Genomic DNA, 17167 nt, shown 5'->3' with positions numbered 1-17167 from the left:
TGACACATGCTGTGATATGCTTTGAACTAATATATCAATTCAGCTTTATTTTGCAAGAAATAGGGGGATGGAAATAATCATTTTAAAGTAACATTTATAGAAATCTATAAATGCACGAGTATTCGTATTTACAGTAATAACATTTGTGTGTTCACCCTCAATTAAGGGGATTTTTTTTCTCCATTGTAGAACTTTTTAGACGGTAATTTCCATGAGTAGGGCTAATGAGTAAGACTTCTAAGATGCTTTGACTCCAGTCATGAGTCCAATCATTTGAAAAAGGCTCACTATGCTGCTTTCAATGCTGACACAAAGATTAATGGTCTGAATGTATAGCATATAGTGGCACAAGCTTTTATGTAGCTTCATTATATGGCTTCATTTGTGTTTGTTGTGTAGCCACTTGTTTATAGTATTTGTTAATGTTTAAAAAAATGATTTGAGATGATATAAAAAAAAAACAATCAGTGGTGCACAGACTAAAATAAAACCCATATAATGCAAACATTGTACCAAATGTATCTCGTGCTGACGAGACACGTTAGTCATCGGCTTTGTCGCCATGACGCCCTCCACTCACATTCCTGTGAACAATTTTAGGATGAATAGACGCTTCACACATTTATTTAGCAAACAAAATGCATCTTGCATGGTAGACGTGCGTTGCCTGATCAAGAAAATGGCAACATTGATCATGGAGGTGGCCCTCAGAAGCATGAAAGTCCCATGGTCTGCTGGCCTTGTGAGCTGGCCCTGTTCCAGATGTAATTGGCCGTTAAAAAACAAGTTTGTGATGCTTTAAACCGCCGTACAACTCACTAAAGGCAGTTTAAAAAAAAAAAGCATAGGAAATTAGATATGTTTCCGCAGTGATAGCTTTCTTTTTTCTGATGAGAATTAAGACTATCAACAACAGGAGCATATAACACGTCTTTACTCATGTAGGCACAAAGATGATCCAATGCCACACACACACACACACACACAGCAGGTTTTATCAGAAACACTGTTCAGTTGTGAAAACCCTCTTAAACCACTTCACCGCGTTTGTGCAGCCAACGACCAATCGTGACTACTGACTATTTGGCTATGGTGGCACCCCGCAACTTGTAAATAAAGTTTGTAATTATAAGGGAAGGAGAAATGACTTCCATTGGGAATTGGATTAGTGTTGGATCTGATGTTTGTGTTTCACTTATTTAGAAATCTGCATGCTTTGCAAACATGTAACACTACAACATCCATGGAATACATGTACGAGATCATGGATGTCGTCATTTTAACTAGGAAACCTCGCAAACGTTCTTGGATATCAACATTTCAATGAAGACAAAGAAGCCAAATCATCAAATTATAGCATTCTTGAAATATTACAACCTGTACGTATGTAGTGAGTTTTTTTTTTTTAATTGAAATAAACCCTGAAATAAAACCCTCGGCCATCTCTGTGTGGAGTTTGCATGTTCTCCTCGTGCATGCGTGGGTTTTCTCTGGGTACTCCGGTTTCCTCCCACATTCCAAAAACATGCTAGGTTAATTGGCCACTCCAAATTGTCCATAGGTATGGATGTGAGTGTGAATGGTTGTTTGTCTATATGTGCCCTGTGATTGGCTGGTGACCAGTCCAGGGTGTACCCCGCCTCTCACCTGAAGACAGCTGGGATAGGCTCCAGCACCCCCGCGACCCTCATGAGGAAAAAGTGGTAGAAAATGAATGAATGAATGAATAAACACTGAAATAAACCTGAAAATGGCGTCTCCCCATCCAATATCAGAAAAAAACCCCCAATACAAACATATTGCATTGGGGTGGTCCATTGGTTAAATCACATTAATTTCAGTTTTCCATGTAATTAATCATGATTAATTACCATTTACAACTAGTGTGAAATATGGCAATTTTTACCGTATTTTATGATAAAATCAACAGCATCCAATAACATACACATTTATATGTATTAACTATAACACTTCCCAATGAACTCAAGCTAAAAGATGTATTTGCTTATAGCATTAGTCTCTTTCATCTGAATCACACTTTAACCATGTTGTTATGAGCCATGAGTCAAAACGATTGTGATTTTCAAAGCGTCCATGAATGCATCTCGTGGCCGGTCCCGTGACAATGAGGAAGTGTCGCACTAAGGAGGACTAGAGACTAGAGTTTTGTGAGTTGAAGATACTTATATGACACTATTCCGCCATCAATGAGGTGTCAACAATCATAGAATTATCCTTATCCTCTAACACAACATTACTGTCTATCTGTGTGTGTCTCATCTTTGGCCTCAGACTTGACCAATGTGGGGAACTCTTGTCTTTTCGGGAGGCGGGGATAGGGTCATCAGACCCCCTTTCATGGCTTGGCTTGCACCAATTAAGTGATACCAATCAAAATTTACACGGTGACAAGAAGCCTCTGGCTTTCATGTAGTTCAAGCAGACTGTTTTCTTTTAGGCATTCGTCAAGGCCAGCCTGAGCTAACCGATTATCAGAAAGAGTCTCTCACATGATTTGCATGACACTTGAGGACGTCCTGGATTGTCATTTCTCGCTTGTTTACTGCCAGTGGAAAAACACACTGACCTGGCGGCTAAGCAGAAGCAGCTTTGGGATTTGGAATCTTACAGTTTGTGTCTCAAATCCAGTCTATGCGAGGCGGACTACACAGACTACAGCCGCTATTCCAAATTGCAGTTCCAAATATAACAATGTAGTACAAAAGGAGTCAAGTAAATTATTTAACAGGCGTAATAATAATAATCACAAATATATAATAAGGGGGCTGCACAGAGGAAGAGTGGTTAGCGCAGGCCTCACATTTAGGAGACCCGAGTTCAATTCCTGCGTGGAGTTTGCATTTTCTCCGGGTACTCCGGTTTCCTCCCACATTCCAAAAACATGCTAGCTTAATTGGCGACTTCAAATTGTCCATAAGTATAAATGTGAGTGTGAATGGTTGTTTGTCTATATGTGCCCTGTGATTGGCTGGCGACCAGTCCAGGGTGTACCCAGCCTCTCGCCCAAAGACTGCTGGGATAGGCTCCAGCACCCCCGCGACCCTCTTGAGGAAAAAGCGGTAGAAAATGAATGAATGAATAACAAATATATAATAAGGGGGCTGCACGGTGGAGGAGTGGTTAGCGCAGGCCTCACATCTAGGAGACCCGAGTTCAATTCCTAAGTGGAGTTTGCATTTTCTCCGGGTACTCCGGTTTCCTCCCACATTCCAAAAACATGCTAGGTTAATTGGTGACTTCAAAATTGTCCATAGGTATGAATGTGAGTGTGAATGGTTGTTTGTCTATATGTGCCCTGTGATTGGCTGCCGACCAATCGAGGGTGTACCCCGCCTCTCGCCCAAAAACAGCTGGGATATGCTTCAGCACCCCCCAGCGACCCTCGTGAGGATAAGCGGAAGAAAATATTGCTGAAACCAAAATGTTCATGCATGATCCCAGCAAGTGGTGTGTCGGTCATGAACGAACGGGTCAAAAAGAATTAGGTCTTTTTTTGTGAACAAGGTCACCACCAACGAGAGTCAGTTCACCATTCCTTTTGCAGGGCAGGACTATCTGCGTGCTTGCCTGTCTTATCCTATTGTCGCGCCTTGCTCTGTGGGTGGGTGGGGTTAGCTGACTGAAAGACCAAGACCGAGAGATTGACCGACACTGTCGGTGACCTCGTTCATTCCGTTCACAAAAAAGAACTAGTTCTTTTGACTCGTTTGTTGATGACCGAAACACCACTAGTCATCACGTGTTGTTGCACTGTTGAGTCGGAGCAAACGTGAACATGAGTGAATGGACTGACTCGACACGGCTGACCGGGTCTATGTAGATCACAGGCTAACCACCAATTGACCGAAATGAACGGACCTTTTTACTGATTGAACCAGAATGATCCGGTTCACTGAAATGAATGGTTTTGCCCATCACTAATCCCAACATGTATATAAAACGATAAAACTTTGTTAGAGAGTTTCTTTTAGAGGGCTTCATAGTCAAAATAGGTGTGTGTCCCAATGACGTCCTTTGTTAACTAGCTCATATTAACTTGTTTTCTGGTGTTTATAATGCACAGAAAAGGTGAAAAAAATATGATTAAGGTGTGTAGCTTTTTATACAAGACTCTGCTGAATTCTAAATTTATACCATCATATTGTGATATATGCCAAGGTCCATATCCTATCTCAACCCTAGTGTCAACAAACATATTTGTTACTTATTTGTTACTTACCATATCTTACTTATTGTGTGGAAATATGGGGTAATAACTATAAAAGCAATCTTCACTCGCTAAATGTACTGCAAAAAAGGTCAGTAAGGATAATTCATAATGCCGCCTACAGAGAACATACTAACTCCTTATTTCTAAAATCACAAATACTTAAACCTGCTGATATAGTTCATCTTCAAACAGCTAAAAATAATGCATAAGGCTAAAAACAACCAATTAGCTAAAAATGTCATCCAATACTTCTCTACAAGAGAGGAGAAATATGATCTCAGGGAAGAACTACATTTGAAACACTTATATGCTAGGACTACGTTAAAAAGCCATAGCATTTCAGTATGTGGAATCAAACTATGGAATGGATTGAGTAAGGACCTCAAACAATGCACAACGATGATGATGAACTGTATTATTGAAAGCAGGAAGTGAACAAATGTAACAGTTACTGATTGTAAAAGTACCAGATGGAGGGGTAGGATTTAATAAGCTTTGCTTCTTCCTACTCCTTTTGGACATGTGGAACTGTGAACTGATTATGTGATGCATTCAATTGTAATCTGATGCATGGTCAAATGAAATAAACAATTTAATGTGTCAATACGACAATATCAACAAATAAATATAATCATCCCCTTATGAAAAGGGACCTACTATGATAATTTTTCAGCCCTTTGTATTGCGTTGTGGAGCAGCTACAAACAATAACCAGCACATGAAGCTTTATAGGTCTTCCAGAACCTGCAACTATTCAGCTGTATTTGTTTGGATTTCGTGGTTCCCGCGAATGCACAAAACTCATTATCTGAAACTTTGGCATCATTTAACACGACAATACTACATTGTAAATACATTTATAGGTCAGAAATTTGTAAAAAGCATAAACTCTTGTTAGATAGTGAGCGATACTGCAAAAATATCATGTATCATGTATCTAAGAATGTATTGCCCTGTGTTTATAAACAATATAAGTAATGTACAATTATGAACGACACATAGCGATTCAACAATATTGGTATCCATACTATCAATATTTGGATCGATCCTCCGACCATTACTTACTTTCGAGGTTCAATCAGACTATTTGCATCATGCTAGATGTTGTTAGTTGGAGTAGAAGTGTGTGTGTTTATAAGATAGAGCGAGAGAGAGGAGAGAGAGAGAGAAAAGAAAGAGACCTTCCCTCCCATTGGTTGCCGGAACTTGTTGGAGCTTCTCTTGAAAAAGAACAGGCTCCAAGACCCTATCGGTGGTCTCCACCAGCCCAGCCCGCCCTCCACAAGTTCACCCATGCCGCCCAAAGTCGCCCATCCTGCACAGCGTGTGTGACACATGACCCCATTGTGATCACCACCACAACTTTCCGCGTCCTTGAATGATCTTCTGTCTTCTGCAACACTGGACCTCTCAAAGTGGCTTCTACCTTTCTTTGGCCTCCAACGGGTTTCTTGCTTCTATTGTGTGTGATTTATTTATTTTTTTTACTTCTTTATAAGCATAAATAACAGGAGCTAAAAAAATGACGTCCTTACCAGGAACGGTGCCGCGAATGATGCGCCCAGCTTCTGGACAGAACTACCCACGGACCGGCTTCCCTCTGGAAGGTAAGTGGGTTAAGTCCCTACTGCGGCAGTATTTATTTCAAGGGTGTACAATTTTTTTGTCCCCAATTTCAAAGGAATTAATATATTTTTAGTTATTACTATCAATATTTTCTTTTTTCTGCTTTATTTTTCCACATTTCTATGTTTCTACAATGTGTTATGGGCTGCTCATGGCCCCCGGGCCGCACTTTTGACATCACTGATTTATTTATACATGCAAGGCAATGGGTTTCCAAATAGAATATTCATATAAACTCATATTTTTGGTCAATTGTGTAATGTTTTTTTAACAAGTAACTTGTGTTAAATATAGCAGTGTCCAAATTGTGAAATATTTCACAATAAATATTTCGGCCAGTAGGCCCAAACTAAAATAAAATACAGATGATGATAAAAAAATAAAGAGTGGATTTACCGTAGAAATAAATGAAGTGTTCTTTGGTGCTGGCCAGTGTCCACTCCTCTAGGCCAGGGACGTGTCAATCAGCTGGGGGGAGTCTTCATCAACGGCCGGCCTCTGCCCAACCACATCCGGCACAAGATCGTGGAGATGGCCCACCACGGCATCCGACCGTGCGTCATCTCCCGCCAACTGCGGGTCTCACACGGATGCGTGTCCAAAATCTTGTGCCGCTACCAGGAGACCGGCTCCATCCGGCCCGGAGCGATAGGAGGCAGTAAGCCCAGGGTGAGCCTTATAAAAATATGTATATATGTATATTATAAAAATAATGTATGTATATAAATATATTTCTAAAAAATAAACCTAACAAACGTGATGTTTTCATCCCGGTGCTCAATGCAGCAAATAGCTACGCCGGACGTGGAGAAAAGGATCGAACAATACAAGAACGACAGCCCGGGAATATTCAGCTGGGAAATCCGAGATAAATTACTCAAGGACGGCGTCTGTGACAGAAGCACCGTCCCTTCAGGTGAGAAACTTTCTGGTAAGATGCCTCTATTCTTTACCCCTTTATTTCTCAAAAGAACTACTATTTGACTGCAACATAATAATATAGACCTAGTTGATGATACCTTTCCATCATGACAAATTTTTTTTAATAATCCGATAAAACAATTATGAATGCTTTGAGAATAAATACGTTATTGTTGCTTAATGTTAATTATACATGGGAATCGATATATTTGGGGCCATGTATATTAAATATATTGTGTGTGTGCAAGGTTATGAATTAAGTGTATTGGGAAAAATTAGTGTTTTGAGTGCTTTGTATGTAAATAATACTCACAGGAGGCTATGTTTTCCAAATGTATGTGATTTAGTCACATTTTTTAAAATTGTTCTTTAATTGTTTTAATTAATTTAATTAATTAATTTAACTTAATTTAACTAATTTCCTGCAAAGCTGTCTCAATAACAAATGCCTAAATAAATAAATATACATTGTGTATCAATATTGGGCAAACAACAACAACAACAATAATGATAATAATAACAATAATAATAATAATAACAACAACAATAATAATAATAATAATGATAATGATAATTATATATCATTATCATTATCATTTATCACTATAATGATAATAATGATAATAATGATAATAATGATAATAATAATAATAATAATAATAATAATAATAATAATAATAATAATAATAATAATAATAATAATAATAATAATAATAATAATAATAATAATAATAATAATAATAATAATAATAATAATAATAATAATAATGTCCTTGTTCTTGCAGTGAGTTCAATCAGTCGAATACTCAGAGCTCGTTTTGGGAAAAAGGACGACGAAGAGGAGGAGGATTGCTTTAAAAAGGATGAAGAAGAAGACAAGAAAACCAAACACAGCATCGATGGCATCTTAAGAGACAAAGGTAGGCCCCACTTTGAATTGGGGGTGAGTGGGGTGTGTGTGTGTGAGGGGGGGGGGGATCATTTCCTACAACAAATTGGACCCCAGTGGCCTTTTTGTAGCTTGGGTCTCCCAGCAGACTGCACATTATTTCTTATTTATGAGTGTCAGGCCCATGAGGCCCAGCTTCCATTCAATGCCAGTATCAATATATATTTTAATGCCTTAATAATTATATGATTTAATGTATATAATGTACTTTTTCCATGCAAATAGGAGAAATAAAAAACAAATAATGTACTGCTTTGCTCTGAATTCATCAGACAATACAGCCTAATCTCCATTCCACATATGGAGATGTTAAACGATGAGCCCCGGCTGTGCGTCTCTGTGTCATGCAGGCCTGTCTTATAATAATTGGAAGATTTGTAGGACTACAGCTGCTAATGAAACTGTTGTGTGTTGAATAGGCAACAGTGTTGGAGAGGGATGTAATAGCTCAAAGGCATAGTAAGAAATATATTTATCCCCTATCAGCCCTCACTCTTACACTTCCAGGCACATATGCTCCCTTCCAGGACTCCAAAGCAGATTAAATTGAGCTTTTTTATTTCTTTTCGCTTTCATCTTTGGGCAGCTCACTTCATGGTGCGAAGCCTGCGGCGAAAATTCATGAGGGTTTAAGGTTTAGATTGCATTTTCAAATATTAAATCCAGTTTTTAAATGGTTTGTTGGAAGAGGAGCATATGGTGTTTACTTATGCACACTCAAATAGGCTGATGTGTGTAGAAATTATTTTATTTTGCATACTCCAATGTTAAAACTATTATTATTATAATGGTTATTATAGTTTTTTTGTATGGTGGCCTATGGGTCAGGTTTGTATAGGATGCAGTGCAATTCTGTTAGTTGATGTAAGGACTGAAACACTGGTTTATGCATCACAACATACCATAGAATTCCCTATATGTCCCCTATAAGCAATCAAAATGGATGTTTTTTTTGTCCCTCCTATGAAGGGGCGAGTAACAGTGAACTTGTGGGATCAACATTTGCAATAAAAGTGACTCCACAGAAATATACCTAACACATTTGATAAAAACATTCACCAAATAATAATATAGCTGATGCATGATCAGATGGTAAGTGAGTCAAAAATTGCTTTTTTTTTCCGAAAAAAAACCCATAAATAAATGAAATTATGAATTATTTTATCGCAAATATGCAATACCGTTTTATGCAGCTAAGTGAAAAATAATGTTAGTAATAATGCAAGACTATTTCTTATATTTTGGAATACAGGCCAAGGCCAAGGAAAAAACAAGATACATATTTGATGCTGGCTATGGTGAGGCTTTTGAAGGCAACTGCTACAGTTTGTGTGACTGCCATCATTTTGGCATCACTCTGAATATAACATCTAACGTCAAAAGGTGCTCAGATATGTCCTATCACCGACGAGGCAGCATTTTTCACAATTCTATTAGAATTATTTAGGCGTAAAGATGTGGCTTGTGTATATTATGAAGACGTGAAACAAATAGAATGACCGTGGTGGCAAAGGCAGTATTGCAGATATTGATAGCACGTTTTCCTCGGGCGTATGCGCTTCCTCCACTTCGTACGGCACTCACTTGCAGCTATTCTTCTGGATTGGAATTGTGGGGGAACCCAAATGTTGGCTGGAGATAACACAATTGTCACAGGCTCCATCCTGGGCTGTGCATCAGTGTATTGAACTAGGATTAACCTCCTCTGTCCCCCCCCCCCCCCCCCCCCCAACCCCCTTACAGGCTTGCACCAAAGAACAGGGACATTTAAACACACACACACACACACCAAATGCTGAATAAGGCATTTAAAATACACAATTGTGAAATGTAGACTTTTCCAAGGTATTCTCCATCCTAAAATTGGCCAGCTTTGGGGGCTTGGAGGAGCCCATGTTACATTTTCAGGACAGAGAGGCCTTTTTCATGCAGGCCGGCTGTGAGACATAATCCCTACAACGTGTCTTCGGTCTGCTCCGGGGCCCTCCTCCCGACTGGGCATGCACGGAACACCTCACCAGGGAGGTCAGGAGGTTTTCGGACTAGATGCTCAAGCCACCAGCGTCTCCACTCTGAGCTCCTCACCCTGTAGTTTGTCTTCTATCGGTTTATCACCATCCACCAAGCCAAGTCCCTTGAAAATAGGCTACTATACTATATACTATAGACCAGGGGTCTCAAACTCAATTTAGCTGGGGGGCCACCGGAGCGAGGTTCTGGGTGAAGCTGGGCCGCATGAGGTTTTTAAAAAAAACCAAAATGCATTTATTAAAAACTGGAAAAAAAATCAATAAAAAAATCTTCAAATCTTCTTTTTCAGTACTTTAGTTCCGGTTTTCCACACCAAAATATCTGATAAAATATTCCACTGTTCTCAAATGTCTTAATTTTTATTTTTCTATACACAAAATAAGATAAAAAAATAAATAAACAAATTAAGAATAAAGACAATAAATCAATCTATCAGTAATAAATAAGTAAAATAATAATAAAACAACAAATAAGAAACCACATACAGTTAGTAGAGAAATGATTTTTTTTCAGATTCAAATGTACAGTATTAACAGTTATTTAACCTTTAACATGAACATTAATGAAACTTCATAATTTGACCCAATTAGCAAGTTAGCATCGTACTCAGTTCCATCTGGGAGCAGCGTCGTAACTTTAACAACATGTTTGATGAGATGCTTTATCTTGACGTGGATTTTCTGTTTTATTCCAAATCATTTCCTGCATTTATTTGTACCCATTTGTAGTCATAAGCCTTTAGCTTCATTGCTAATCCAAAGCAAAACAGGGCGGGGTAACAGGGTAGGGTAACAGGGTATGGGCGGGGCAAAATCATGTTAATTGTGTCCGGTGTGCACACAGCTTTAAGCTGTCATTTCAACATTAAACTTTGGTATCAAGGTGGGGGGCCTCAAAGTAGCGTCTCACGGGCCGCATTTTGCCCGTGGGCTGCGAGTTTGAGACCCCTGCTATATAGACTAATCAGACAATTTGAATCCTATAGTTACTCAAGTTTTTAGTTTAGTTGTTTTGTGCACAATCCTAAGGCAGGCATGCACTCCATTTTGTGCACACCCCATGAGAGATCTTACGTATACATTCCTAAGGCCTATACGTTGTTTTGTGCACCACTCCTGAGAATCTATGTGCTATTTTGTGAACACTTTCGAGAACATATGTCTTGTGAGGCTTATATGTTATTTTGTGCATACTGCTTAGTACTTAGGTGGTGTTTTTGTGCATACTCTTAAGGCATAAATGGTATTTTGTGCACACAATCCCGAGAACCCGTATGTGGATTTTTGTGCCTATATGTTGTTCTGTGCATGTTTATGCACCACTCCTGTGGTGTTTTGTGCACACTCTTGAGGACCCATATGTTGTGTTCCGTACAGTGCTGGCTCATTTAAAGTATTTAAAGTAAATACTTCATATATTATGTTGAAAGCTGAAAATATGTGCTGTACAGTATAGACAGAATTTTGCAAGAGCACTCGTAATTTGCATTGTATGTGCCAGATTGATGAAATGAAAAAATAAAAAAAAATTACAGCATTTTTCCAAGCGGCTGTGATGTTTAACGTGATATACAAAATAGTATGCGGAAATGTAGCGCACAGTGAAAGTGAGAATGGCTGTCTCTGCATCTGCCCTGTTATTAACTGGTGGGAGTCGTCCACCCTTTTTGCCCCAAATCAGCTGGGACAGGAAATGGATGGATGCATGGTCAGACATGACCAATTGACTAGAAATGAGCAGTCAGTCTCGTCTGGTTGAGCCACTTGTTGATGGCCCTTCGGTCATGCACTGGACTTATCTGGGATGTCTTTTAGAAAACAAATATTTGTAAAAAGGGCGCTGCTGAGCTTGAGGGAAAAGGGGCTTGTTTCGGAAAATCTACCCCTGCCGAAGGGTCTGTTCACAAGCTCGGCCGTAATCCTCCTTTCATTTGGCCGACAAATGCCATGAATCTTGTCCGGAGACCCGGTGGGAGGCTGATCGGACAACAAAAGAGGAGCAGTGAACAAAGAGCAGACAGGCAAAGTGGGCTTGAGGGGTGTCACCAGCCTCGGGGATCCCATTAACAGCCCACAGCACAATGGCGATGAGAGAAATCACACAACAATATAGCAAGACTAACTGAATGAAAAGTTAACACTTTGGTCGGCCATTAATTGAGCCCTCGATGAGTCTTGAAGTCCCTGAGTGCTGAGATCAAGTGTGACGCTTTTGATGCGTGTATTTACAGAAATTCTATCTTAGGCTCTGTCCAAAAGAATACAGATTTTTTTAAAAAAAATATATTTTCGGCCTCTCATCTACACTCAAACTGATGTTTTTGTTCTTAAAAAATGAGATTTTTAAAAACGTATTTGTGTAGACGGCCAAAACAGAGCTTTTCGCTTGTTGCTGATATATGACGTAACATTCATTCATTCATTTTCTACCGCTTATCCTCACGAGGGTCGCAGGGGGTGCTGGAGCCTATCCCAGCTGTCTTCGGGTGAGAGGCGGGGTACACCCTAGACTGGTCGCCAGCCAATCACAGGGCACATATAGACAAACAACCATTCACACTCACATTCATACCTATGGACAATTTGGAGTCGCCAATTAACCTAGCATGTTTTTGGAATGTGGGAGGAAACCGGAGTACCCGGAGAAAACCCACGCATGCACGGGGAGAACATGCAAACTCCACACAGAGATGGCCGAGGGTGGAATTGAACCCTGGTCTCCTAGCTGTGAGGTCTGTGCGCTAACCACTAGACCGCCGTGCCACCCTTTCACAAGCTTATTAAGGTTATTTTGGAAGAATGTCATGGGAATGTTTACATGGCGGTACGATAGTGATTGCATTTGACTGAGACATTGAACGCTTCCCGATAAATTGAAGTACACTTCACAGCATCTGTTACATTTTAATAAACACGTTTCATTTTTGTTGACACCGGATAGAAAATATCCGTGTTCGTGTGTACTTGGCCTTACGGGACATAATGCGAGTTTAGTGCCACGGAAATGTCGCAAAGTTTGAAAGTGTTTTAAAAAACGTGAAGAAAGATCAAGCTTCAAAGAGGTGACTTGACTCAAATATCCGCTTCAAATGTGGGGTGGGGTGGGGGAGGGGGAATGGAGAGAGCCACTTTCATCCAGCTAAATTACCTTCAGTGAGCCTGCAAGACAATATTCACACACTTTTTTTGTTCTCGCTCATCAACTCTATTGCTATAGCTGCAGGATAAGAGATGTAAGGACACATTTCCCAACAAAATGACTTCCTCCCCACGGAATAAAAAAGCATTTCAGTCTTTTCATCAGCTTCCTTTAAATTTATTTCACAATGTTTCTAGTGTGTGTGTGTTGAATTACTAACGCAGAAGGCCACCACTAGTTTTGTTTTCTACCGCTTATTCTCACGAGGGTCGCGGGGGTGCTGGAGCCTATCCCAGCTGTCTTCGAGCAAGAGGCGGGGTACACCCTGGACTGGTCGCCAGCCAATCACAGGCCACATATAGATAAACAACCATTCACACTCACATTCATACCTATGGACAATTTGGAGTGGCCAATTAACCTAGCATGTTTTTGGAATGTGGGAGGAAACCGGAGTACCCGGAGAAAACCCACGCATGCACGGGGAGAACATGCAAACTCCACACAGAGATGGCTGAGGGTGGAATCGAACTCGGGTCTTCTAGCTGTGTGGCCTGCATGCATATCACCATGCAGCCTCCGTAAAAAATACTGGATTAATTCATTTAAAAATGAAATAATCAATGAATAAATGATTGATGAAATGTACAGCATACACACTATATACGTATATGGAGTATATACAGTACATTTGCCATTCTGCATTTATAGCCCCGAAAAAATTTGTCAAATTTGTTTTTTGGCCTGAAATTTTGCATTTTTTTGTCAGTAGAAAACACATCTAATTCATCATAAGTCAGAATGTCAGAATTTAGAAATCCAACTTGTTTTGGAATGTCCCAGTAACAAACTAGCTGACGCTGTTGAGTGTGACTGCAAAATAATCTGCCATGGGGCAAAGTGCAAAGTTGATGCACTCTCAAAAGGTATTCGCATTATTTTCTGTATGTAAAACTATAATTATTCTCTACAAAATGTATTGTTTTGGTCATACTTTCGGGTGTTTGGAATGGATTAACTAGTTTTACATAATTCCTTATAGGAAAAATTGCTTTGGTTTCAGTTTTAGACCCTTTGGAACATATTCCACTGTACCTCTGTACGTGATAATACAGATAAAATGTACAGCAAACTTTGCACCGTTAGAAAGCCCACACTTTTTGCATGTTTATCTCATTATGCGGGCGGCACGGCGGTCAAGTGGTTAGCCCGCAGACCTCACAGCTAGGAGACCAGGGTTCAATTCCACCCTCTGTGTGGAGTTTGCATGTTCTCCCCGTGCATGCATGGGTTTTCTCCGGGTACTCCGGTTTCCTCCCACATTCCAAAAACATGCTAGGTTAATTGGCGACTCTAAATTGTCCATAGGTATGAATGTGAGTGTGAATGGTTGTTTGTCTATATGTGCCCTGTGATTGGCTGGCGGTGATTGGTACCCGAAGACAGCCGAGATAGGCTCCAGCACCCCCCGCGACCCTCGTGAGGAAAAAGCGTTAGAAAATGAATGAATGTCATTATGCTTCACTGATAATGTTTTTTTTTTTTTTTGCCAAGTGTTAAGATTTTGCACTTTGTTCAGTGGTCCCTGAATGCACCATACTTGGTGTGCTACGTGTGCTGTGTGATGCAAAAGTTTGTTTAGCTAAGAAAGCGCTAGCTACGACCTCAAAACTTTGCAGTCAGGTGAACACAAGTTTGTATTGCTACTGGAATTACAAATGGCCAACCATGTGAATGATATTATTATATAATATTGTTATGTTCTATTGTTATATTATGTTGTTATTATAATATTACCATGCTAGCCTCTAGTTCTAGTCTGACGACCAGGTGAAAGACTACAGTAACTCCTATTCCATCCATTCATCGACCGAGCGAGTTGTGTATCAAAAATATAAATTTTTATGAGTGTATCGTAACTCACTGGTGGTCTCGGAAATCTGTGATTTTCTGTATATATTGTGACGATGTGCACGATAGCAAGCAAGCGTGTTGAGATTGCTCTATGTCCAAGAGGACACATATTGTGTACATCCCAACTTCTAGCAGGCTGCATTATGTGTGTGCTTTAGCCGTCGGGAGGGAGTTGATTCAAGAAGAGGAAACAATGCAAAGAGAATACGGCAGGCGTACTTGAGGCATGCAGGCTGACAGTTTATAAAGTGGCAAGCATTGTGGCCTGAAGGCAGATGCATGAATACCTCTGAAAAGACACCCTCACGTTGACACGATTGAAGTAGACAACAGCAAAAACGCTGAAAGGAAAGCTTAGACCGGGTGCTGCCAAGCTGATCAGCATTTCTAATGCTCCCCCTCGGAATTAATGTACATCTGCAGTGGGAGGGCCTGCTGTGTCCACTCGCTACTCCTTTTATTGTTTGGACGCAAGTACATGTCTTGGGTTTCCATTGCCGCTGCAAAGCTGCTAGTGGTTTGACACAAAAGGGAAAAAAGTTGAAATAATGAATGTGTGAACAAGATATCACATCAACAATATTGAACTATAATTAACATCGTAGGGGATCTTGGCCTACACTCAAGTGGTTTTAGCATGTAAAAATCAATCAATCCAATAAAAGTAATTTCTAGTGTGCGTGTGTGTTGAATTACTAACGCAGAAGGCCACCACTAGTTTTGTTTTCTTGTTTCTACTGCTTATCCCCACGAGGGTCGCAGGGGTGCTGAAGCCTATCCCAGCTGTATTCGGGTGAGAGGCGGGGTACACCCTTGACTGGTCGCCAGCCAATCACATGGTACATATAGACAAACAACCATTCACCCGGAGAAAACCCACGCATGCACGGGGAGAACACGCCAACTTCACACAGAGATGGCTGAGGCTGGAAACGCATTTCCGGATTTTTCGACGGAAAAAATGTCTACATCTTAGAGGAATGTCCATTACATGTATGTGACATTGTATTTTGAAAGTGGCTGCATGGTGGACAAGTGGTTAGACTCACAGCTAGGAGTCCCGTGTTCAATTCCACCCTCAACCATCGTTGTGTGGAGTTTGCATGTTCTCCCTGAGCATGCGTGGGTTTCCTCCCACATTCCAAAAACATGCTAGGTTAATTGGCGACTCCAAATTGTCCATAGGTATGAATGTGAGTGTGAATGGTTGTTTGTCTATATGTGCCCTGTGATTGGCTGGCGATCAGTCCATGGTGTACCCCGCTTCTCGTCCAAAGACGGTACTGTATTTAGCGCAGTGGTTCACTTACATTAAAGAAGTTTGGGATGGCTCAAAACACTTGGATTTAGAAGGCGTGGTAAAACGGCCCCTTTGTGATGTCACAGAGGAGTAGACTTCCTTATATGGGCATGGCTGTAAGCCAGATAAGCTCTCTGCCCTCCCGCAAGCTCTGCTACTCTGTTTACGAAACAAGATCAGGGAGAACTTAAAGCACCGGGAAAGGTGCATTAATATCGGACATGTTTTGCGTCTACGCGGTGCCCTCACTTCCGGCTTCTGAACTCCACGGTGCCTCTGACAAAGTGTGTCCGACAATGAGTGCTCCTCCTTGGGCAGGCGAGGTTGGAGCCAGATAAGTGTATGCTGAAATGCTAAAATAATTTAACAGTCAAACCTTGGTTTTCATACGCCCCAGTTTTGGTATTACTTAGTTTTCTTTGGAGATTTTGCCTTAGTTTTCATACAATATTGTAGGTAACAAAAAAGACAAAAAATAAAGTGAGGATTACTAGTAGTCCGGAAGTACAGTACTTAGGATTTTTTAAATTAAAACAGACCTTTTTGGAAATCCAAAGGAAATCCAACTGGAATAGGTGCAGATTCTGGAAGATCTAGAATGTTTTCTGTGCTGTAGCTGTTCTACAGGAGTCCACAGCTCGATACAAAGGGCCCCAAAAATAAGCATAAAAGGTCCCCTTTAGAAATAGGAATTTGGAAAAGCGCGACGGGCTCCATTAAGACGCTCGGCAGGCTTGGTGTGGCCAGCGGGCCGCAGTTTGCCCACCCTTGGCATACGAAATGTCTCATATATTCTTGCCTTGACAGGCGTGATGTATTTCTTTGGATTAGTGGCCTTCCTAGTGTATCAGCGAGCGCATCCCAAAGCGTTTAATCCAGCAGGCACACATCATTGAATTCCCAATCGGTGATTGTAAATCTTTCACATTGAAAGAAAACATATCTCTTAAAAAACTTTCTCCAATTGCTTTCTTTAAGCCCGCAGCTTTGTCAAGCATATCTTCAGCGGTACTCTTCTTATCATATTTGCGGCACGCTTTTAATACATATCACTGTT

At 40.4% G+C, this 17167-nt stretch overlaps 1 protein-coding gene across 3 annotated transcripts in view; it reads left to right on the top strand.

Annotated features, from left to right (window-relative positions):
• The first annotated feature begins 5476 nt into the window (after positions 1-5476).
• Positions 5477-17167, top strand: part of LOC131104218 (paired box protein Pax-7-like) — a 38319-nt gene continuing 26628 nt past the window's right edge. The window contains exons 1-5 of one of the 3 annotated variants that reach the window (XM_058051177.1): positions 5477-5693; positions 5770-5838; positions 6291-6526; positions 6644-6788; positions 7564-7698. In XM_058051177.1, the coding sequence (XP_057907160.1) occupies positions 5784-5838; positions 6291-6526; positions 6644-6788; positions 7564-7698 (571 nt within the window). In that variant the 5' untranslated portion in view covers positions 5477-5693; positions 5770-5783. Of the gene's footprint in view, positions 5839-6290; positions 6527-6643; positions 6789-7563; positions 7699-17167 lie in introns of all 3 variants that reach the window. The other 2 variants (XM_058051175.1, XM_058051176.1) reach the window with 2 other exon arrangements.

Source organism: Doryrhamphus excisus, chromosome 16, assembly GCF_030265055.1.
Source record: "Doryrhamphus excisus isolate RoL2022-K1 chromosome 16, RoL_Dexc_1.0, whole genome shotgun sequence".
Taxonomy (NCBI): Eukaryota; Metazoa; Chordata; class Actinopteri; order Syngnathiformes; family Syngnathidae; genus Doryrhamphus; species Doryrhamphus excisus.
Note: the sequence above shows the minus strand (reverse complement) of the source record. Positions and strands in the feature narration are given on the sequence as shown.